The sequence below is a fragment of the Manis javanica genome, chromosome 16, assembly GCF_040802235.1.
Source record: "Manis javanica isolate MJ-LG chromosome 16, MJ_LKY, whole genome shotgun sequence".
Lineage (NCBI taxonomy): Eukaryota > Metazoa > Chordata > Mammalia > Pholidota > Manidae > Manis > Manis javanica.
The window spans coordinates 46,790,072-46,814,333 of NC_133171.1; the positions used below are offsets into that span (position 1 = coordinate 46,790,072).

Sequence of the window (24,262 nt, forward strand, 5' to 3'; positions counted from 1 at the left end):
GTGCATATGTGTCCCCCCCCCCCACAAAAAAAACGTGGGGGTCACTGGGTAATGTAGTCCGTTGTCAGGACAGAGGATGGCGGAGGTTGAGCAAGGGCCGGACTCCTCGTTTCCGTTAGCGGGAATCATGAGCACGGGGCGGGGCTTGAGGATAGGCGCTCCAGCACGTCCTGCCCCACCGGAAGTGAACGTTCGGGTTTGACTCCGGGCTCCGAGCTGGTGAGGCGCGCGCAAACACCGGCGCCGAGAGACGGTGGGGGCGGGTGGGGGACGACGCAGCTGGGGCCATTTGAGGGGAGCCCCTGGGGCCTGAAGGGCGTTTATCAGGTGGTACAGAGAGCAACCCTTTGAGAATGTGAAAGGGGGCGACTATAACCTGTTTAGGGGAGCTTGGCGACCGGGAGTTACCAAGTGCGGAGTGGGGGAGGGTGAAATTATGGAAGGGTGTGTTTGGGGAGGTGGCGTGGCCTGCTATTAAGAATTTGCCGGAGCAAGGTGGGTGGGCCTCGGTTCGAGATAAGAGACTACTTAAAAGGTGGAGGGCCCAGAGGATGGAGTACAGGAAGCTTGGGAGCATTTAAATGTTGTGTGGACTTAGGAGACCACAGGTGAGTGGATAAGGGGCTGAAGGTGGACCTAACATCATTCGACCCCAATTTTCCTGTCCCCCTGTTCAGCCCTTGTCCGGATGGCAGCAATAGTTCTAGGGGGAGACACCATGGGCCCTGAGCGAATCTTCCCCAATGAGACTGAGGAACTAGGGCAACAGGGCCCTACAGAAGGCACTGGGGATTGGAGCAGTGAGGAACCTGAGGAAGAGCAGGAAGATACGGGGGTAGGCCCAGCTGGCTACTCTTACCAGCCCCTGAATCAAGATCCTGAACAAGAGGAGGTGGAACTGGCACCAGTGGGGGATGGAGACGTAGTTGCTGATATTCAGGATCGGATCCAGGTATGGTGGGAGAGGCATTGTTCCTGAGCAGGTGAAGCTGGGGTCCCCAAAGAGCTGGCCCTAAATTGTGTTCTCTTTGGCTCTGCAGGCCCTGGGGCTTCATTTGCCAGACCCACCATTAGAGAGTGAAAATGAAGATGAGGCGGGAGCTACAGCATTGAGCAACCACAGCTCTATTCCCATGGACCCAGGTTAAAAAATCATTCATTCTGGAATAATTATGGAAGAAAGAGACTGGTCAGAAATAGTAAAGTGGCAGAGGAACACCCTGTTCCTAAAACAGTTTGTAATCTAAGATTTTGCAGACTTCAGAATCTAGGTGAAATGCTGTTCTACTAGACTTGGAGGATGGACAGGCGTGCCTAGAAATAACCGGATGGATTTGGTGACCTTACTAGCCAAAGGGTTCTGGGTTAATTCAAGAAATAGAGAGGGGAGCTGGTCCCACTGTTCTCTTATGTCCTAACTGTTCCTCACTTGATTTCAGAACATGTAGAGCTGGTGAAAAGGACAATGGCTGGGGTAAGCCTGCCTGCGCCAGGCGTTCCTGCCTGGGCTCGGGAGATATCAGATGCCCAGTGGGAAGATGTGGTACAGAAAGCACTCCAAGCCCGGCAGGGGACCCCAGCGTGGAAGTGACCATCCTGAGAGCTGCCTTATCTCCCTGCATTCCATGCCAGAACTAGCATAGAACTGAACATATCCCTGGTTGTAATGTCCATGTCATCCTCCCATCTCCCTTTCTACATCAAGGCAATTCAGACTTCTCAGAGACCCACTTTATTCAGTTCTGTACATACGGGGACATCTGCCCAAGCCCAACCCACCTTAGCATGTTTCATTCTGTGAGCACAATAAAGCACCCTATGTACACAGCTATAGCTGCACTGCCTGTGCCCCTGTAACCTGGGTCCAGCCGTCCTCAGCCCCTTGCTGCTCCAAGGTGTCTGAAAGGGACAAGGAGGGCCTGCCCAGCATCAACGCAGACAAGGAAATAAATAGGTGTTGGGGGAGCCATGCTTGGGGCACTGCTCCCTGCCTCCTTCCTCTAGCTTTGGGGACAGCAGTCAGTCCCAGGGTGGTCCCTTCCATGTCTGTAGTCCCAGGACTGCTGCTCACCAAAGGGGGTGCACAGGCAGGGTGTTCATTCACCCTCTCCTCTTGATCCATCTGGGCCCTATGTTCATCACTTATTGTCCATAGCCTGTGTTCTTTTGACCTCCTACCTTGTCTTGGTCAGGCAAGGGGCAAGGGGCAATAATTCAACCCCATGAGCCTGCACAGTGCTGGGGCTGGGGGCCTATTTGTGCTGTTGGGGGTTGGCTCCCCTCCAGCTGCTCACTCACTCCAGGCGCCAATGAGGCTTGACTTAACTTTGGTGAAAATAATCTCCCACTGCTCCCTATATTCTTCTGCAAGGGAGGGAGGGAAGGAAAGACAGCTGGAGTTCAAAGGAAGATGAAGGGAAGGGGAGAGGAGTATATACGTATTCCTGTATGACTTTTCAGAGCAGCCTCAGATAGCTGTGGGATTAGGAGCAGAGGGGACAGGCATCCATCCCCACGTTGTCTGAGCATGGAGATGCTCAGCCTGTCTGTACTAGCCACAGGGAGGCATGAACACATTTTGGGGAGAAGAGGGACCACTCTGGGTGTCCCTGCTTCAAGTGCCACATCCCCTCCCTAGAGTAGCTAGAGAGGCACTGCTTTGCCCCAAGTCTGCCAGTGGGGAGCAGAGGGTGGAGGGTTGGGGCAGTGTCCCAGGACTGAGTGGGCTGTGGCCCTGTGGTGGGAAGGTGAGGGGGTCAGAGCGCCTCCTGGCTGGCAGTTAGGAACTCTTCCGCCCGCTTGTGGGCCTCCAGAGCCTTGATGGTATACACGTCCTGGGGAAGCTCCGACTTCCTCCGAAGCAGCACTTTCTCCTTCTTGATGTCCTTTAGCATCTATGTGTGAATATGGAGAAGGTGAGAAACAGGACCAATTCCCAATAAATTCCACTGTTCCCTCCCCTTACTCCTCGGCTCTGTGGCTCCTGTCTCCTCTCCCTTCCAGCTTTTACTTCTGCACGTCCCCCGCTTTGTGCCCTCCCACCTGCACAGCCTCTGTCTCCACTGTCCGCTTCAGCAGCTGGATGTCCTCTGCTGTGGGGGTCTCTGTCTCCATCGAGTACACAGGAGGCAGCGGTGGGGGGGCTCGGAACATGGGATACTGAGGAGGAAAGGAGGCATGGGCAAGGCTGAAGGCCACTTCAGAAGTTCAAGGACCTATTTGCTTCATATTCTTCAAAACACCATCCTCCAGCCCAAGGTGGACAACTCAATTTAGGGCAGTGGCAGAAAAAACTCACCTGGGGATTAAGTCGGGCCAGCTCCTCAATCTTTTGCCACATCTCTTCTCTTTCCTTCATTCGGAACCGGCCCCTGAGAAAGCAGACGTAGTTTGGGGTTGTTCTTGAGAAAGAAGCAAAGGGGGCTGGTGGGAGAATATGAAAGCCCGCTGTAGAGACTCACTTCTGTTTCTCTGCCTTGTATTGTTGTGTGCAGTCGTCAAAGAGCTTCTGATTCATCTCCATAAACAACTTGAGTGCATTATAGATCAGTCCATGGATCGTCCTGCCACCAGGAAGAAAGATGAGGTATAAGAGGCCAGGGCCTGCCCTTAGTGCCAGGACCCTAATTTGCTCTCTCCTAGGAGGTATTCTCATTTACTACCACCATTTCACAAACCTCTGTACAGTGTAAACTCATCTCTGGCCAAATAACATGACTTGAGATTGCCTCTCAGCATCTTCACAAATATTGGCCCATTTGTCCATCTTTCCCCGCAACCCTGTGCTCCAAGACCTACCTTCTTCCCACTACTTCCCATTTTCTAGCCCACAATAGGGGCCTCCCAACAGCATGGTGGACACATCTGTACCACAGTGCACTTGCTTTTAGCAAGAAAGCTTTTTTACAACACTGGGATTCAACACATACTGAAGAACACATGGGCTTCTCAGAGCAACAAATCACATCTCCAAAGCTACAGAGTATCTGACTGCAAGAGACGTACTACAGGCCACTGGATCACTGCATCACAGAGATCTCTCACAGAGGTACCTTTTCTCCCGTCAGTCCCTCAAGATCCTAGCAATGCACTGGGCACCTACCCCCTTGCTGAGTGACCAGATAAGACCATTGGCTCTTTAGTTTTCCACACCCTCACAGCTTCCAAAACCAGAGCCCCACCACCCAGGCCTGGCCCAGCCCCCTACTTGTTCCAGTGGCTCTTGGAGTTCCTGTAGAGTGCAGGGAACATGATGGGGAGGACTCGGGCGGCATTGTCACTTATCAGGCTCATGATGTACTCATTGTTCCAGTAATAGAGAGCACGCTCTGCCACCTGGTGAGGACAGGAGTAACTCAGTGGGAATATGGCTCCCCTTGCTGAAGACCCTCGTCAAGCTTCTCAGAGGCAGGGGCTGGGATATGCTGGGTCTGGGTCTCACCTGGAAATGGGGGCTGGAGACACACTTGGCAAGCTGACGGAAGAGTGGTTCCATCACTTTGCTGAACTCTGAAGGTTCAATGACATCCAGAATCTCCTCTAGCTCATTCAGGAACATCACTTCCTTGGGGCTGTGGGTCTTGGGCCAGAATTTGAGAAGTCCTACAATTACCTGTGAGAAGATGATGACATGAAGATAAAATTGTCACAAACCTGCCTGGTTCTCCAGGAAGCTTTCCTGCCCTCTCTCCCCAACCCTGGTGGGCACAGTGTGGGTGATTTCAGCTAGCTGCACGTGTTTCTCTGGCTTGGATTGTTTCCTAGGTAGATACAGGTTTTACTTCTCCTTCAGGGAGGAAACCACGTCATCTGCTGGGCCACATCCCTCCTGAGCATTGCTTATGGTGCTGCTGGATAGGTACAGACTGGCAAGTGCTGCTGACAGGAAGGAAGAGGTGGACCCTGCGGCCCAGAAGGGGAATTACCGGCTCAGTGAGGCTGCTCTCCTTCTCCAGGAATTGTACCACACAGTATGCCAGCTGCAAAAGGTTGCGGCAGAAAGGAGGTGAGGTGCAGGGCCCAAGTCTCAGGTCAGCAAGAGAAGCAAGACCCCAGACAGGAAGAGGAACTGTAGGGAGGAATTCTCCCGCCTGCTCCCTCTGCAGCCCCGACCCAGCTGGAATACCTCCCTCCCTCCCTCTGCTGCCAGTCAGGGATCACCAGGAGGAAGGCGGCTCACCTGAGGGTGGTAGACACTGAGGGACTTGACCTTGTGAAGGGGAAGGAGGACACGGATGAGGAACATCTTGTGCTCTTCCTTAAGGGGCAAGGCAAAACCGTTGATGATGCTAGGAGTTAAGAGAAGTTTGTTAGGACCAAAGAGCCAGGCCCAAACTCAGTGCGCCAATACCCCTGACCTATTTCAGGCACATGTACCCCCACCCCACCTCTCACCTGCCCAGGATCTCTAGGAGCTCAGCAATCCCGTTGTGATGTTCTGTCTCATAGATGAACCTGAGGGAAGAAAAAGCTATCTTGACAACCCCTCACGTCCCTCAGTATTCTGCAGAGCTTTCCCCCGCATCCCTTCCCCCGTGCCACTTTAACGGGGCCTTGCTTTGCTCCTAAGCCTGGCTCCTGGCCTCACCTGTAGAAGATGTGGTTGATCTGCCTACGGATATAAGCCCGGAGCCCCAAAAACTTGCCATAGATACGGTGCAAGATGGTCTTAAGGAAGTCCCGCTCTCGAGGGTCCTCACTGTCAAACAGGTCCAGGAGCTGCGCGTAGGCAGGAGAAAAGGTGGCGAGTGAGGCAGGAGCCAGGGAAGGCTCCCAATGTAGGAGCCTCACCAGGGGAAGCCTGGAGGTTCCCTGGAGGTGGGGGGTGGACAAGTGTCTGGAAAGCACAGTGCTTCTAGTATACTGTTTTTCCCAAGGTTAGGTAAGAGTGTATTTTTGCAACACCACTGGGTAAAGGTAACCATGTTGCTTTTTATTTCCTTCAATTGTGCTGGAAGCTTCTCAAGAGCAGAGGAGGTTTGTTTGTATAGTCCCTTTCTGCCAGACACAGCAGCAAACATATTCATTCAATGCATTCAATTAAATGTACCAAATACATTCAATGTACATATACAAAATACTCAGCAGAGAAAGAGTCCTGGGCCTGGAGTGAGGATGGTAGGGCTAGAGTTCGTGGACTGGAAGGAGGGAGGAAGAGGAGCTTCAGGGACTCACAGCAAGGACAAACTTCTGGTCAATGTACTTCTTGGCTATGTTTGGCTGGAAATCCGGAGACTCAAGGAAACGTAAGAAAAACTCGTACACGAGCTGTGGGGGGAAGAAGCATCCATTCGGGTATTCCCCAAGGACTGGGCGATACCCCTGCTTCGGGTGTCAGGGTGGCTCACGTGCCACAGCCAGGGCCAGCCCGCCGCCTTGCCCCGGTACCTGGAGATGAGGCCATGCAGCTTCCAGGGTGGGCTCGTCTTCCTCTGGGTCAAACTCAGCCCCAGTGGGATTTGAGGAAGGTGGCAGTGTCCGGAAGAGGTTCACTGAAAACTGAGGGAGCATCAGGTGAGAGCACTAGCCGGGCCTCTCCCGAGCCCCTACCCCTGCCCACTCTCCCCTTGCCTTGTGCCCACCATGGTGACAGCCTCTGGGTAAATGGCCTCAGTGACAACATCGCGGCTATGGGTGATGTACTCCACCATTTCATTGAGTCCTGCCCGCTTCACCTCCTTGAATTTGAGGTCACTGAGTGGATCTGACACAAAGTCAAAGAGGACACAGCACTGGCGTAGTTTCTGGATAAACAGCTCTTCCCGCTCCTGGGTTGGAGAATCTGAGGGGTGGGCCACAGTCAGGTCTTCCTCCCCAGTACCTCACTGCCACCCCCCAGTTGTTCATGGGCTTCCCCCACCCATCCTGCCACCCCCAGTCATACATTTCCCCCCCCAAAACTCACTGCACCAACGCCCAGTGCCCCTAGGCCTGGTGCACCTCCCCCTTAAGGCACCAAGTACCTTTCAGTGCTGGAAGCTTCTGTAGCTCCCGGTTCTTGCTGAGGTTGAAGCGGGAGGAGCTCTGCCGTCGCTCCTTCTTGACAATCTGGGGGCCCCCTGAATACTTGATTTTGCTGAGCTGGGTGGGGGGCGGCGTGCTGTTGCTGGGACGCTTGTTGGATGGTGGTGGTTGAGGCTGGGGCTGGGGCTGAGACTGCGGCTGGGGCTGGGGTTGGGCCTAGTCAAACAAGCAATTCAGTGAAGTCCACTCCTCAAGATATGCCTCCCACACCAGGCCTAGGCCATCCCCCACCGCACATCCATTTATGCCCATACAGGCCTGGACAGTAAGCAGCTGTCTCCTGCACCGAAGGAGCTAAGGGCAGGGTCAGACATCACTAAGGGTTATCCCTGGAAGGGAGTGGTCAACAGTTTGTGTCTCCCAAAATGATGCTCACTGGTTAAGAACTTTAAAAATATTCATTCTAGTTCACAAACAAGCAAGACTAATTGATGGACTGATGATGACAGAAGTCAGCAAAGTGGCTATCTTGCTGGGACAGGGGGGGGGGCGTGCAGGAATTGCCTGAGAAGGGGCATGTAGAAATTGAGTAATGGAAACACTGTATCTTGACTAGATCCCCAAGGTGGTTCATAGTATAAACAAATATAAAAATTCACTGAGCTGTACTCTAAGATAATCATATTCTACCACTTTACTGAATGTGTGACATTCTTCAGTTAAAATAAATTCATTCCCTTATCTCCGGAATTTACTCAAAATATAGCTTAAGAAAAATCCTAAATATAAAAAAAGGCTCTGTGTGCACTTTTTAGAGCCTTATTTATAACAGCAAATAATAAATGGAAAATCATGGAGTTAAAATTATGTTTATGAAAACTATGTACTAAATGTAATCATACATGGCTCAGCTGTGAAAAATATTTACACAAAGTAATTTACCCAAAATTGGTATTAAATACTTTTGGAGGAGGGAAATGTCTGTATGGAGGTATAAGATACTGAGGCCTTAATTTTCCACAGTAGGAAGTCAGTAGATATTACCTAAAGCTTAAAAACTAAATGAAAAAAAGGCAGTAAAACAATCTTCTTTTGGAAGTATAGATGTTACTCTCTAAGGAAGGAGGAGTGGATGCCACAGCAACAGGAGAGGGGATGAGGCATGAGCTGGGCTTCTCATCACAAGCCCAGGTGTACCGTATGACTTTCTGAACAATTTACCATTTATAAATTTATAACAAAAAGCCTAAAACTAATGACAGAAAATTGCTTCCCATGCTAAGTTAAATAAGGATAATACAAAACTATACATGCAAAACGAGCTCACCCACATTTCAACACATGCACAGAATCCAAAACTCAGATCAGAAAAGAGCAACTCTACCATTGAACTCATGACCATCTCCCACAGTAGCAGAATAACAGGAGACTTTTTCTATTTTTCTAAATTTTCTGTAAGTTGACACTTGCTTTTACAGTGGGAGAAATACTGCTAACTTTTTAAAGCTATCTCTTTACTTCCTCCAGACATGGATGTCAGTGCCCCATAAAGCCCATTTCCAGAAGCCTATACACAGGCGTTTGCAGGGCTACCCACCCACAGGTACTGTTCAGGTAACTGCTTGTTAGGAATGGAAGAGACTGAGCCACAGGCCAGCCCTTGCTCCCAATCAGAGTCTGCCATAGGGTGAGAGCGATGAGGACATGTCCAGCTGGGCACCCGCACTACAGGAAAAGCTGACCTGCCCTCCTACTCGCCATCCCCACCTTTCCAGCCCCACCACCACACTCTTAACCCTTATCACTACAATGGGTGGATCTGAGGTCCTCCTGGATAGGGGGCAGGAGGAAGACAGAAATGTTATCCTTTGTATGCTCTCAATTTTTAATAGAAACAATTATGTCAAGCTTGTGCCCTATCTGGGGATCGGAGGAGAGGAGGGAACGCTGGGCCAGCCTTGGGCAGGCCTGTGGGTCCATGTAGCTCATTACGGCTCTGGCCATCTGGCCCTCTCCTCTGCATGAAACGACAGCCCCAGACACCAATCTGACCAGGGGAATGCCACGAAGTGGGACAAGAGCAGCCACCACACACCTCTCCTGCCATGACCAGCACTGAGCCAGTGTGATTTTAGTTAGACAGGGCAGGCACCTGGAGTCTGGAGTTTCTCTTCCTGCATATGGTAGATGGATCGTACCTTGGCTGGGGACAGGGAGAGAGGCAGAAGGTTGGGGGCCAGAGCTTGGTGCGCATCAGATCCTCCCCTGCTTCAGGCCTTATCTGTGGAGCTTAGTGGTGAAGAACACAGACTGGAGGCAGACTGCCTGGGTCTGACTCCTAGCTCTGCCACTTATTAGCTGAGTAACCTCCAGAAAGCCATAGTCTCTCTTGCCTCAGTTTCCTCATCTGTACAAAGGGGATGACAATAGTACCCTACCTCATAGGGTTATAATAAGGATTTAAGTGAACAGTATATGGCACAGAAGACTGTTTTATAAGCAGTGTCTTCTATTATCATTATTAATAATTATTTTCCATCCCTGGGTTTTAGGAATGCATCTGTTCAGGAATCCCTGGAAATTCCTGAAACTAGCCCACCTTAAATATTCCTCCAAGTCCATTATCCTCCTTGTTTTAAAATGGGGGAGCTCAAGTACTCATTGAATCTTTCAAGACCCAGCTTAAGTCCTACCCTCTTCCAAAGAAGCCTTCTTAGATCATTCCAACCCTTGGGTGTCTATACTCCGCCCCCAACCTCCTGGCGCTATTTGTCTGTTCCAGTGGCTCTGGGATCACCTCCAGTGACACCTCTTGCTTGGCCTGTTCACATGTTCAACTAGACAGACAGCAAGCACCTTGAAAGGCAGGCCCCTGCTTTGCCCCCCTTCATGGTCCCTCAGCACTGACACCTAACAGGCATTTAACAAGTGGTTGGTTGGTTGCCCGAGTCAGGAGGCCAAGCCCAGGCCCTTCCTGTCCCAATCTGGGAACCCTCATAACAGAGCCCTGTGCAGCGTTGGGAGCAGAGTGGGAAGGAGACACATGAGTGATGCCAGAGTGAGGGGCTCGGTGGCAGCTGAGGAAGAACACATTTCTCCCATCCTCCCAGGTAAGATACACAACACACCCTGCACCCCAGACTTGAGGCGCCATCCAGAGAAGGGAGGCATTCTTCCCACAAAGGGAGATGCAAGGCCTCAATTTCCTCTGCTAACAGGAGGCTGAAATAGACCAGTGGTTTCCCAACCATTCTCCAGGTAGGATGTCAAGAGAACAGAGGGCTGCGTGACTAAAAATCAAGTTTAAAAAACCAACAAGAAGAAGTTATGTCAAAGAAATAATCAATCTTCCCATGTTTTCTTCCATCTGCTACTTCTATAGCTTTTCTTCTTCCTTCCTAATTACAGCCCTTTAGTAGAATTTGTGCCTCATATTGAAAATTACCGAGTATCATAATTCTTCCAAGTGGTAAAGATACCTCAAGACAAATGCTGGGCATAGAAGCCACAGGGCATAAATCTGCAAAGAAGTAAAAAGCTAACCTTTTCAAACAATATTGCTTCTCTCTCACTTACCAACTTTACATTTCCCTGTATGGCCCTGGAAGATGGCTGGTTAGCCAGAAGACGGGTAAGATTCCTCAAGGGAGGAACAACCTAAGACAGGCACAGTCGCAGGGGGACCATCAGGTGAGAAATTGGGGGCCAACAGAGGTGAGGCTTAGAACCTCACCCCCCATTTTGAGAGAAAGCTTCTGCATCCGTGGATGTTTTGTTGCCCTTGTCTAGCCTGGATTAATACTTAGTCTATAGGCACAGACCTGATCATCTACACTTGCCCTCTTACAGCAACTAAATTATGCTTTCTATCTTATCTTGCATCTACCTACCACTTCAGCATTTTATTTAAAAAAAAAAATAAGGGAGAAATGTGGGATTCACATATAAATCAAGTATAAAAATCAAATGAATAATCATATCTAACTTGATTGTTTATAGTTCATGATGCGTGATCAAAACCGAAAGTTTCTGTGATGACTGCCCTTGCACTGTTCACCATGTAAGAACTTATTCACTATGTAAGAACTTGTTCACCTTGTAAGAACTTGTTCGTTATGCTTCAGAAGATTGGAGACTGTTGAGAATTAGGCTTGGGGTTGATTAATGATCGTGCATTGAGTCCCCTATACAGAATTTTATTGTTGTTAACAACCATTTGATCAATAAATATGAGAGATGCCCTCTCAAAAAACAAACCAGCCAACCAATAAATAAATAAATAAAAGAATAAAAGGAAAAAAAAGGTTAATGAAAAATTAGAGATAAAAGATACCTAAAGACTATACAAAAAACAAAAAACTGATAAAAGACTGATAAAATTCTTACTTTCCCCTCTATCCTCCTTTGAGTACTAATTCCATTAATGCTGTCTTAATTGTCTTTCCACTCTGAAAAGACTACTAAACAGATACCTGTAAAATAAGACCACCTGAAACTATAGGCAAACCCCTTCAATATCTTTCACTCCTTGGTCAAAGGCTGAACTAAGGGTCTAACTTTTAATAGTTAAAGTATTTCTTAAGCCCAGGAAGGGCCTTCAAAATTTTCTTTTAATAGATTATCTCCTGAGCCCAGTTGAGAGAAATAAAATGTCACCCTGTCCCTTCCTTCCCAAATCCAAACCCATTGGTTATTGATCCTTTTCTGCCAGGGATAGCTACTGCCTTCTTGCTTGTCTCTTTTGTCTGCCTGCTTGGGACATGCAGGTTGTCAATTCTTTTGGCTATCTTTTGGAGTGACTCTGGATCTTAGAAAGGTAGTATCCTTTGCACCCTCTTTGGGCACCCCTCTTATACCCAAAGGTGTTTCTTCAATACTGCCAGACATATTCACTGTCCCAACTGAAAACTGTCAAGATATTAAAGAGAATTTTTTCTTAAGTGGCTCTGTAGTCAAAAAGTTGGACAGATTGGAAGCTGATATTCAGAGCCTGATAGGAATGCTTTTTAGGCCTTCTTCCTTACCTTAAGTTAAAATTAGAACTATGTACCCAAAGGGAAAGAAGCAAATTGAGGATAATGTAGTTGGATAGGTAGATCAGCCTAGTATATGTCATTTAAGTTACAATCCAATTCTTTGAGGAGTTGAGAGCTACTGTCCTAATCTTATAAATCTTTGCAAAACTAGAAGTGCAGCTCTAGAAGCAGTTCAAATTCGACCTATTCTTTTTCACCAATCCCAACCCCACCCGCACACCCCATTTATCCCAACAGCTAATATCCTCAGTTTCTAAGGCTGAAGGTAAAAAAAGGAGAAAGAGGCCTTTTAAAAGTGCAAAGGCTACAGAAGTACCCTTGCCCAAAATCTAAGAGCTAAGTTTTGCTAACAACTTTCTAACCTCTTGTATTTGCCTTTAAAATTCTTTTATTGTCACTTTGGTTAGATGGATAACTAAGTATTATTTCACAGTGACTTATGATCCTATTTGACCAAGTGTCTGAAAATCTCTGATATTTTGACAAACTCCCCCAAATCAAATTCTAAATGAAGTTTTTGACCTGGAAGAAACTTCAAGATATTTTTCAGGGGGACTCTGGTATATTTCAAATTATTTTCTAAACTAATTAGCCTTAGTTAAAATGTTAAGTTACAGGGGAAGCATCATCAAATAAGAAGTAATGATAAGCTTTCTCTATGTTGTACTTGTATGGATATATAAATATTCCAGAAATTATGTGAAATTCCTAGAAATCTGATAATTGTCCTGGTATAATATTATCACTTAGAATTCCAGTTAATATCTTAAAATGTTATATGATGTCCTCTGGGGCCCCAGTAAAAAATGGGCAACAAATAAGCAGTCTTCTTACTGCTGTTCCCTTACTTCCTGAAATTGCTGTCATCAAAATTGAGGCTCACACGGAAAGGATTAAACCTGAGCAGGGAAAAGCCACACCTGGCTTTTGTGCAAAGGCAGCAGCAGAATTTGGGAAGACTGTGGCATGTGTCAGTGACACCCATTCTGCTTCTGCAAAAAAAATCTCCTCATTCCCAGACTTTTGCCATCCTGGTGTCCTTGTAACATGTCAGCAGTCTGCTCCTGAATCAGAAAAATTATGGTGGATAAACGGTGGCTATAAATTAAATAAATAGTTGAGGCTTTGGGAAACCCAAAGGTAGCTGCTTGATTTTTCCTGGCTCCTGGCAAACCCTGTTTTTGGGTTTTACATTCCTTCACCCATCTTAGTATATCAAGAGAAACCTTTTTTGGTCTCCAGAGGTCTCAGACCTCCTCCCTCTGGGCTTTATGAACACCTGCAGCTAGACTTCATTCAGTTGCCACTTAACTATGGCTTATCAAGATGTTCTCATTATTTAAAATGCATTTCCTGTTTGAGGTATATCTTTGGCAATCTCCAGTGATGAAGGCGCTACCTCATTGGGCAAATTATACAAGCCTTTAATGAAAACCTTGCAAATTTCTTAAAATTATCACTGTTAGTCATCAGGTGAGGTCAAAAAAATGAATGGAGTAAAAACTGAACTCAAGCAGAACAAGTATTAATTTCATAGGACGGAATGAACTGATGTATGCGATTATAATTTTTATGACTTTTTATCTGAAGTATACTGATTTTTAATCATTTGTTTATCCAGATTTAAGAAAATCTTTTTTCAACAATTTGGTAAGATATATATATGTAAACAAAGATAAAACATTTGTCTTTATCTCCCTAACTGATCCCTCTAGAATTTGGACAGTATTGTTAGTTATTTGCATAAGTTCAATAAGAATCTGTTCTTGTGTCAGGACACCCAATGAACCTGGCCCGTTTCTTTGATTCTCAGTTGATAAATGGAGATGTATTAAAAAAAACACACAAAAAAAACAAAAAACCACTGACAAGTTGATGCCTAAGGAAGTTCCTTTCCCCACTAGGACTGCATTTCTGAAGGCTGGGTGGTGGGAGAGTGTTCCTGAGCAGGCTTAGCCTGCTCGCCTCCACCCCACTGGGCCACCCTGGTTTTACACGGACCTCTGGTTGCCAGACTGCAGACACAAGAAGCCTCTGAGAGGCAGCTGATCCAGCCAGCAAAGCCGCGTGCCCAGCACTGGAAGACACCCCTGCTCAGGCTGCCTGCCCTTCACAGGAAACATGCTTGTTAGCAGGGAGGCAGGGGGATGCCAGCCACTCACTGCATGGTCAACCCTTTTCCCTAAAAGCTCCAGCTCCTAACTTCGCTATCGACCTGCGGCTGGAGGCAGGGGGGCAAGCGAGTCCCCTGGAGAACCTTCTGCGACCCTCAGGGCATGGGTGCACACTGACCATGGCGGCCCGGCCAACCTGCCTTCCAACTTCTAAGGCTCTGCAGTGGCACCTCCTGTGCCTGAAGCACCTTCTCCTCCCACTTCTAACAAGATCCAAACCCCAACACTTTACCTAGACTCAGGGCCTGAGCAATCAGGTGGCACCTTGAATTGCCATGCCATACTCACACTGCAACTACAATGCCCCTCTCAGCTGACCATGGTCCAGCACAGTCCCAATGCAGCCCCCCACCATCAGTAATTAAACACAAATATTTAAATGTAAAGCAGGAGACAGAAATACATACTAAGCACTGTATACAAGTTATTGTAAGAGAAAAAAGAAAGATAAAACAATGGAAAATGCACCAACGAATGCACAGCTTTTGCATATTGAATTGACTCGCCAAATAAAGATCGTTTTACTTTAAAACTCCCCAAATTACAGAGGCAGTCTCTTCTATGCTGACATCTAGAGAGCTCTGTCAAGCTGTGCTGAATTCTCTCCCCCTTCCTTCATTCTATAAACATCATGCTAAGCCTTAGATATTAAAAGGTGAGCAAGACTTGGCCCTTGCCCTCAAAGAGCTCACAGTCCAGTGGGCGAGACAGACACTCAAGCAGCCATTAAGACAAGTGACATGCCAAAACAGAGTGCCACCAAGATATGGGAACACAAACTCCATCTGAAGAATCAGGGAAGACATTCCTAAAGAGGTGACTTTCAATTTGGCTCTTAGAAGGAAAAACATGAGTTTAGTAGACAGAGGGAAAATAAAGCAGTCCAGGCTAGTGGAATCGCATCCAGAAGGGCCCTGAGTCATAAAAGGGCTTGTTGTAGCCAAAGATAGAAGTCCAGTGAGGCAAGAAACCAGACGGCATGCGGGCTGGGCTGGAAGAATGGGTGGGGCTGGCTCAGAAGAGCCCAGGGTGTGAGTTTGCATTTTAACTTGTAAGCAGTGAGATGCCAACAAAGGACTGATAAGACCAAAAATGTTTTAGGGTAACAACTCTGGCTACAGGGAGGACAGGCTGAAGCGGGGGAAACCAGGACAATTCCTTCCTCCCTGTCTCCCCGCTCCCAAAATGCAGGGCAGGACACACAGCACACAGAAGAGTCCCCAGCAATGAATGGCTTTTTTCAAAGACAGACCAGGAAAGCCCCTCGTCTGCAGCACCAGGTCACGGTGAGTCTGACATTGCCTCTCCAGGCAACTTTCCTTCTCAGATGCTCTTCTAGCAACTCAGAGCCAGTGTATCATGTCATTAAGAACACAGAACTGGCTCCGAAGCCGCACAGACCTGGGTTGAATTCCAGCTCTGTTTACTCACTGACTAAAAGTTATTTAACACTGCTATTTAACATTCTGTAAAATGGGGATGACAGTAATAACAGAATGACCTCAAGGAAGTGTTGTGAAGATTAAATGTGATTAAAAAACTAAATGCACACAAAGTTCTAAGCACAGTGCCTGGGACAGAGTGTGCTGGGTTGACCAGTGTCCCCTCAAAATTCACATCAACCCAATACATGTGAACATGACCTTATTTGGAAGTAACTCTTTGCAGATGTGATCAAAATAGGTGGGCCCTACATCCAATATGACTGGTATCCTTGTAAGAAGAGGGAAATTTGGACACAGGGACATAGAGACACACAGTAAGAATGCCACGTGAAGACAGAGGTAGAGACAGGAGTGATGCATCTGTAAGTCAGGGAACCCCATGATGGTTGGAAGCCACCAGTAAAGAGGCATGGAACGAATTTTCCCCTAGAACGTGAGAGGCCGTTGCCAGCTGATGCCTTCGTTCAGACTACTGGCCCCCAGACCTATGAGACTAAATTTCTGTTATTTTAAGCCACCCAGGAATTTGTAATGGCAGCCCAAGGAAACTAATATACAAGTAACTGCACAATAAATGTTGGCTGCTCTAATAATTAGAAAGTATTGGAAAGGGTCTGGCAAGTGCATGACATAAGTAAATTTGGCTGGAAAACCCCCGAATTATAGAATACAAAAAGAACTGCACCCAACAGTTTTTGATGCCCTGGGCCTCACAGCCTGATTCCCAACTTTTCCACCATCCCTCTGCCTGTGGCCACACGGGTACCTTCCTAGAAAATCATGGAGCAGAATTCCTGCAGATGCCTCATACAGGTGAGCCCTGAGCAACATTTCACCAAACAGAGCCCAAGGTGAACTCACCACTCTCCGTTTCTAAAGGGCTTGATATCGACTCACTGCCTTTAACAGATTTGTCCAGAAAGGCAATGAGGAAATCCTAGCAGTTGGTCTCAGCATATTTCTTAACCAGTTTGAGGCTTTGTTTTCTCACATATGAGAAGTGAGACTCTAAGGTTCCTCCCAGAACTTATCTGAAGTTGACTGGTTTGCTCATTCACTTACTAATGCATTCAAATACTGGCACCTCTACTGTGACAGGTCCTTCAAAGGGGAGCCTCACGGAACCTGTGTGCTAACACAGCAGACAAGTGATCACAATGAATTCACGCGGAATTTTTTAACTGCAGTTAAGTGCTGCTGGGCAGCGGTACTGGGTGCCAGAATAACCAAGAACAGGAGCGCTGACCAGGTATGTCCTGGGGATGTGGGTGGGTGGTCAAGGAAGGCTGTTTTCAGAGCATGATATCCAATCTATCTAGTGACTAACAAGTAGGAGTTAGGCAAAAGGTGAGAACAGCCTTGTAACTATTCCTTTCTGTCCCTTTAAGTCCTGTTCCTTGCTGCTTTGAATGTCAGGTGCCAGCTCCCAACTATCTTCCCTGTGGGTTCCACAGATGTCATCACTCCTGAAGGGGACAGAGCCCAGAGGCAGTGCTCCTCAGAAGCAGTTACTGAAGCTTTACTAAGAACCAAGTGCACAGCACATGGTGTGGGGAAGAAGTGTCGCCGAGTAATGCCCAGCTCCTTCCCCAGAGTTGTCTGGTGGGGAGAAACACACATTGAACAGTTACCACCACTAGGTGATAAGGACCATTCGAGAGGCAAGTGCCGACTATCCTATACATGGAGGGGAGGGAGGGATTTATCTTTTGTGGCCCTCAACTTCCATCCTGTAAAATGGGGAAACCTACTCTGCTTCTCCCCAGCTACTCAAGGGAGGCCTCAAACAGTGGTCACAGGTGTGAAAAGTGCTTGGATCTCTTTAGAGGTAACTGGGACCAGAAGGACCTAGAAAAATCTATACGCAGAGTTAATCCTACATACTTGTTAACTGATTTCTCCCTCTCCCAAACCCCCAAGACCTGCCCATAATTAGAGCGCTGTCTCCTGTTCTCCTCCATCCCCAGGAGTGGGCTACAACAGGAGGGAGGAAGCAGAGACAGCAAGGATCACCAGCTTCCGGGTTATACAGGGGCTTGCTCAACATGTTCATAGGGTCGCTCCCAAACTTCCACAGACATATTCGGGACTTAAGTCCCTCCACCCTCCAGTGCTCCGTCTGCTTGCCATTTATTGCTTTACAGCCCTAGAGAGCCAAGCTGCACTGACCTCTGCTCACGACTGTCCTTCAGCAGCTCCCATTTGATCAGGACCAAGGGCAGTGGGCCAGGCCCACCTGATGCAGGGACAACAGCCACACCCTACCCCCTGCCCTACCCATGCTGAAACCACCCACCACCCTACTGAGAAGAACCCTTCTCCCCAAGACCCAGGACCCCTAGCTTTCTGCCCTAAAGGAAAACACTCAAAGTCAGCAGACAGAGAAATGACCTTTACAGGAGTTGCTGGGGAGCTTATTTGGTCTATACCAGCCAAAGGGAAGTCTGCCTGAGGGCAGTCTGCGGGGCTGTCCAGGTCCCTCCCAGGCTGTGGAAAAGCCTCTTTCCCTTCTGCCCTGAGAGCTTCCGACCTGCTGGGATCCCTCACCCCACTAGCTATCAAGCAGCTAGAGCTGGTGCCTGCACATAACTAGGGCTATGCCCCCATCCTTACCTCCTCTGTACTCTCGCCTCCACCATCCTTGCCCGAGCTGCTAGGCTTGGCCATGCCTTTGGCAAGCTTGGGGGGCTCCTGCAGGGAGAAGATGGAAGTAGAGTTAGCAGATGCCATTGAGAGATCTTGTCTAGGCCCCTTAGGTCTTTGCTGCTGTAATTATCAAAGGCCCTTTAGGTCCTTTGACTGCTGAATCAATCAGTCAGTTAGTCAGAACCACAAAGCACCTACCATGTACCTAGCCCAGGGGGAGAACAGTTGGGGTACAATGAAGTGGGCTTTAGTCCCTCCAAGGAGTTTAGTCTGGTATTGTGTTAAGACATTACCAACACAATAATTAAGCATGATAATGCTCTATTATGTCACAAGGCCAGTGTGTGAGTTAAGAGTCTGGGAGGGTGTCTACCAAGGAAGGACCAAGAAAGGAGTCTTACAGAAAAATCAAATACAAAAAAAGGCATTTTTTGTATATTGCAAATAGCACCCAGACTAGAAGGTGCTACTGGCTTTATCAGTGGGGCCCAGAGATAGTTACAGGTATAGGAACTGTCCCAAGAACGCCTTGGGGGACAAGCACAGGGACAGGACAGGTAAGGCCCCAAACAGCTACAAAGAGAGAACACTAGTCTGAAGTCTCTCTCAGGAACCTGGCCACTGGCTCAGAGCCCTGGCCTGCCCAGCAGCTCTTCCTATGCTTTGAGCCAAAAAAAGCAACTGCACAGGGACAGGATGGGGAAAATGTGAAAAAGACTTGGGGATTTAGATCTGACAGCAAACAACACAAATCATCCGTGTGCTGTAGTTGCCACAGTAGCTCACGTGACCTTCCGTCCACTTAACAGACCTGCGTGGAGCGCTTGGCACTGGGGAACACAGACGCACCCCTGTCCCTGGCACTGATGGGGCCATTCTGGAGGATCTGCTTCAGGTGTGAGCATCAGACTTTCGGAGGAACAAAGACAAATCCTAGGTTTTCTTCGGGAGCAATGTAATTCATACTGGGATTCAAAAGCATGTCCTGAGAGCAACAGCTGCAGAACCTGGATGGCTAACAAAAGAAGGGAGGAGTCCTGGCAGTGGGGGAGTGAGAGGGATCCTTACAAATAAATGAAGGGCTGCCATGTGGACTAAAGACACAAGTTGTTCTATGTGGATCCAGAGGCCCAAAAGCCATGAGCTGAAGTGGCAAGAAGACGGGCTGAGGCTCCAAACAAGGAAGAATTTTCTCCTGGACTAGATGCACAGAAACCAGGTGCCTAGTGAGGCTGCAAGCTCCCCAACCCCGAGTGTCCAAGCACGGGTGCCTCCGTGCCTCCTCTAAGGCATGTTGCAGAAGGGATTCAAGCTTTAAATGACAACTGGATTGGAGGACCTTGGAAATCACTTCCAGCTCTGACATTCTGCCACTCAGTAGCACCTGAGCCCCTTCAGTGAGAGTGTTAAATCAAGTAATTGTGCCTATGGGGGCAAAAGGATTTCAGGAAGAAGAGAGCTCTGCGTGAGATGCAGTGGGGGAGGCTTTCTGGGGGTGGGAAGGAAGAAAGCCAATCCCAGGTGCCAGCAGCTCCAGGCAGGTACACCAGGGAAAGGAGCTCCTTCTTTGGCTGAGCACTCCTCCACGGCCTACTGACTAGGCTGGGCACACTGCCCCCTTGCCAAGGGGCCATGGAGTGGCTCAGGGCTGGGGTGGAGACAAAAGGGATGAGGTGGATACAGGCAGGCACCACTGAGAGACTGCACACACCCAGGCATGGGCCTCTCAGTCAAGGCTGACCATCTCCGTGCATGTCTCATCATCTCTCTACTTGATCACAAGCTCCTTGTTCTTTTTTGTATCCCTTCACCCACCCTCCAGTGCTCAGAAATATCTCTCAGGGAATGTGCCTAAGAGGGATCCCAGTTGCCTGGCTGTGTGGGTGTGTGTGGGTGTAGGGGAACCAGCCCACCACCCCAGTTCCCTGGGCCCTGCAGAAGACGTGACCTGCACACACCACAGTGGAGCCCTGCCTGGCACTGTGATTCAGAGCCAGCCCTGTGTGCCAGGTCCAACTCTTACTAACTATACAATCACAGGCAAGTTAACTAGCCTCTCTGAGCCTCAGTTTCCTCATCTATGAAGTGATGACAACCACAGTACCTTATTTCCTACAGCACAGTGTCTGGCACATGAAAACCCTAAGGTTAGTCAATTTTATTACTACTATTATGAACATAAAGCATGTGGGAGGAGCAGGGGCCCCTCACTGAAGCCCCTAAAAGAGACGTTTCATATCAAAACAAGAGGGAGAGGAGGAAAGCAAATCCCCATAAGGAACTTGCCTCAGAATCCATCTACTGAGCACCCACTGTGTGCCGGAGATGCCATAGAGCTCAGTTATTATCTCAAGGAGGAAGACAAGTTCTGTCCACAATTAATCCCAATCCAAGGGAACACAGGAGGACCATAAGTGACCTACCAAGTGTTCTGCAAATCCAGAGGGGGAGGGGGAGCTCGCTCCCAACTGAGGGTCAGGGAAGGCTTCAGGGAGGAAGCTGTGAAGGATGGTCAGGACTGGGACCAGCAGAGATGGAGAAAGGGGAGACGTGGTAGATGAACAATAACTCTACCCACCCCTCCCCTCTGCCCCCAGCCCATCCATGCAAACCTCCCTCAGTCAGACTGTCACCTCCCTCCCCCTCAGGATTTGTCCACCATTGAGGAAGGCCACATGCAATTGGAAATCAAAAGCAGAAAGTTAAATATTAAAGGGGATCAAGGGAGGTCTGGCTCAATGTACCCCAATCCTACCAACACTCTTTCCCAACCAAATACTTACATCTCTGGTCCTACTAAGTCTAGTTAATTTTTCTTCTTCTCAATCATCTAGTAGAGAAAGGCTTTTTGTGGATGGGATGGTATCTGCTCCATCAGACTAAAAACTATAGATGGGTGGGAACCTCACTTGCTTCTTCTGAATTCCATGCCCCTCCTCGTGCCTGAAAGGAGCCCCTCAGCCCCTGAGATGATTGACTTGTGTGTGCATCATGTACAGCTAAGCTGCCCAAAATACCTAAGCATGTCCACTCTCTAAGGACACAGGGCATCTGTGGGGCACACAGACCCACTCAGCTCAGTACCCCAGGAGGCTGAACGCCTAGCACACCACCATCAACCCTACACTCAGAACCTTGGGCCGTGGCAGTTATGGGGACAACCCAGAATCAGGAGTGGCTGGCAAATCTCCAAAAGCCACAGGATAAAGAATTTAATTGATAAGGTCAGAGTTGGCAGCCCAGCACGCCAGCCAATCAGAGGGCAAATGAAAGCAAGACACCTTCTGGAGTCATAAAGCGGGTGAGCAGAACACCGGGCCAGAGCCAGCCCCCACCACAAGGGGCAGCCTCTGGAGAGGAGAAGCTGGGGGAGGCTGGAACTGGTATCCTAGCATCCTCTTGTAAGTCTGTACCTCAAAGGAACCACACCTCTGAGTCAGACCTCAGCAACAGCAGGAAATAGAAGGTAGAGAAAGGCAGAGATGAAGAACAGGAGAAAGTGGTATGGAGGTAGAAGAGGAATGTGAAAGAAGGCAGCATCAAGAAACAGCCTGTATCTGAAAACCAGGACAAAGGCAAGGGTGCCCAGCAGTGGCTGGCTTGTGGGGGAAGAGGGAAAATTAATCTGATAGTGAGGACGGATTCCCATTTTGAAGACAGTGTGGCCCAGGAAAGATGGAAATCCAGCACTGGTGCAAAAGGGAAAATGCAAAGGTTATCCTAGGATTAGGAGCAAGGGGAAGAGCCTGCTCAGATTAGGAAAGGTGGTTGGTTTAAGATGAACCTGGGAGTCGACTGACGGGGGAAAAGGGGGGACTTTACTGAGGAAGCCTTTAAATCAGGAGAACTGATATTGCAGCTGGGCCTCCAGCAGGTTGTGTGACCTTGGCCAAGTCCCTTCCCCTGTTGGGGCCTCAGTCTCCTCATCTGTATCACTAGAAATTACACTAATTATGCTCTGAGATCCCCTCCAGCACTGACGTTCTGAGGTTCCATCAAGAGACAGACGGGCTAAGTCCTGGCTTACAAGTTTATGTGTGGAGGAAGAACAAGAAGGAGGGGCCTAGGCCAGATTTGGTGGAGGAGAGAGAAAGCAGAGCTGTTCTAGGTCAAGGAGCTTGGCAAGGAGGGAGAAGGGGTAGTAGGGGACAGTGGAGAAAGCGGCCCAGGCCCAGGCCCAGGCGGGGTGGGAAGGGGCTGCGCGGGGGCGGGGAGCTCTGGAGGAAGGTGCTGCCTCAGATGAGGGGCTGTCCCAAACGAGCAAACGAGCGGGGGATGGGGGTGGAAGCAGGGAGTGGGCCAAATCTAGAGCGAGGAGGATACCCCGGCTGGGGGTACGTAGGGGGAAGAAGGGAGGGAGGTGTACATAGGGAAACTCTAGCCCCGTTAAGGTGAGGGAGCTTTCCCAGCAGCCCCGCAGACTGGGGGTGCGACCAGCAACGGGGGCGGAGGGCTGGCCCCAGGAGCCGCGCGGGGGCCAGACGGGAGGGTCAATCTGGGGCTGTCCCGGGCCTGCCTCAGGCCCCTCCCAGAGATCCGCTCAGGCCCCAAAGCGAAGGCGCAAGGAAAAGGGCCTCGCTCACCTTCTCCTTCTTCAGTTTATAGGGCATCTCCGCCCGTCCGGACCCGGCCCGGCTCCTGCGGCCCCGCTCCGGCTCCGGCTTTGCTCGGCCGCACTCGGCCCGCTCGGCGTCTTTTCGCCACCGCCTGCGCGCTGCGCCCGGGTCTAGCGGTGTCTGCGCCTCCAATTGGCCCGAACTCTTACAAACCTGCCTGACAACCGGGCGCCGCCTCCTCGGATTGGTCATTGGAGCCAAGCCGCTTCCCTTTTTTCTTATTGGAAAAGAAGAGTACAAACCGCCAGGGTTCGCCTCCCAGAATTGGCTGGAACTGGAGGTTCCTCCCTCAAGTGGGTGGAGCTTAGCAAAGGAGGCGGAGGTAAAGGGAAGCCTGAGCTTTGCACGGAGTGCGGCACTCCAGCGTCTGGTGTGCGTCGGCTTCGGCCATTCTTCACAGCCCATTCCCTTCTCAAGTGGCTTTCCTCCTTTCTCCACTCTGCTACACCGCCCAGTCCCAACTGAAGGAAAAAAGGCCTAAAATGAAGGGTACCATTCTTCATCAGGATAACGAAACACTAATTTCATAAGCAAAACTGATGGAGAGAGCTCCTAAGAGTCCTAGAGGGCATCCGAGTCCTAGACAGGGCTTCTAAGAGGATCGAAGCCTCGCACCCAGGGCTTGGGTGAGATGAGATGAGAATCCTCGGTTTGTCGCAACTTTGGAAAGAGGGTCCCCGTTCCCACTACAAGTGACCAGTTAAACTGGGGCACTTGTGAATGCAGTGGAAAAGCTACCTCATTGTTGAGTGTCTAGGGAAACACATTCCACATTCCCCGCCTTGTCCAAGCCAGTGTCCTAATAGATAAAATCAGTTTCTGCCCTGAACAGTTTGCAGGCTGGTGAAATTCAGACACGTACAGATTATTAAGATACAATGTAGTGGGGTGTGGGGGGGACTTGGTGAGGGGGAGAGCCTGGTAAACATAGTGTTCTTCATGTAAGTGTAGATTAATGATAGCAAAAATAAAAAATAATAAAAATAAATAAAAATAAAAGATACAATGTAACAAATTACATAAACTTGGAGATGGCTGGAGGAATATGTTTCAGAAAGACAGCTCCAGTAGCAGATTAACTGACTACATAGAAAAACTGGAGAAGGCTCAAGAATAAGTCTGTACTCCTTGCCAGGGAGAACAATGTCATAAAACAGTAGCTATGGACAGAGAAAAAAGAATGGGATTGGGAAATGTGTAGAATCAACAGGATTTGGCGATTCATTGGACTGTAGGGAGGATGGTAAGGGAAAGGGAGGAGCTGAGAATGACTTCTGTAAGCCATCAAAGATGTAGGAGGAAAACTGGTGTCACAATGGCAAAGGAAGTAAAAGAGGATTGGTCAATAGCGTTAGATTTCAGAGAAAGATTGAGTAAGATAA

The 24,262-nt window shown here is 48.9% G+C and overlaps 2 protein-coding genes across 4 annotated transcripts; one reads left to right on the top strand and one right to left on the bottom strand.

Moving 5' to 3' along the window:
• The first annotated feature begins 63 nt into the window (after positions 1-63).
• On the top strand, positions 64-1,827 carry MEA1 (male-enhanced antigen 1). 2 transcript variants are annotated; one of them, XM_017657043.3, is made up of 4 exons: positions 64-219; positions 678-952; positions 1,041-1,143; positions 1,440-1,827. In XM_017657043.3, the coding sequence occupies exons 2-4, from the start codon at positions 689-691 to the stop codon at positions 1,589-1,591; spliced, it is 519 nt and encodes a 172-aa protein (XP_017512532.2). In that variant the 5' UTR covers positions 64-219; positions 678-688; the 3' UTR covers positions 1,592-1,827. The 2 variants fall into 2 exon arrangements, with proteins under 2 accessions (XP_017512532.2, XP_017512533.2); XM_017657044.3 differs by lacking the exon at positions 64-219 and adding an exon at positions 223-327.
• PPP2R5D (protein phosphatase 2 regulatory subunit B'delta) lies at positions 1,717-23,005 on the bottom strand. Of its 2 annotated transcripts, XM_017657036.3 has the most exons (16): positions 22,848-23,005; positions 18,232-18,309; positions 6,963-7,179; positions 6,582-6,781; positions 6,388-6,498; positions 6,175-6,267; positions 5,588-5,718; positions 5,395-5,454; positions 5,180-5,288; positions 4,926-4,979; positions 4,442-4,612; positions 4,208-4,335; positions 3,462-3,563; positions 3,299-3,371; positions 3,043-3,159; positions 1,717-2,894 (listed from the first exon to the last, which is right to left on the bottom strand). In XM_017657036.3, exons 1-16 carry the CDS (start codon positions 22,872-22,874, stop codon positions 2,757-2,759), a joined length of 1,809 nt encoding a protein of 602 aa, XP_017512525.1. In that variant the 5' UTR covers positions 22,875-23,005; the 3' UTR covers positions 1,717-2,756. The 2 variants fall into 2 exon arrangements, with proteins under 2 accessions (XP_017512525.1, XP_073080973.1); XM_073224872.1 differs by lacking the exon at positions 4,926-4,979.
• Positions 23,006-24,262: the final 1,257 nt, after the last annotated feature.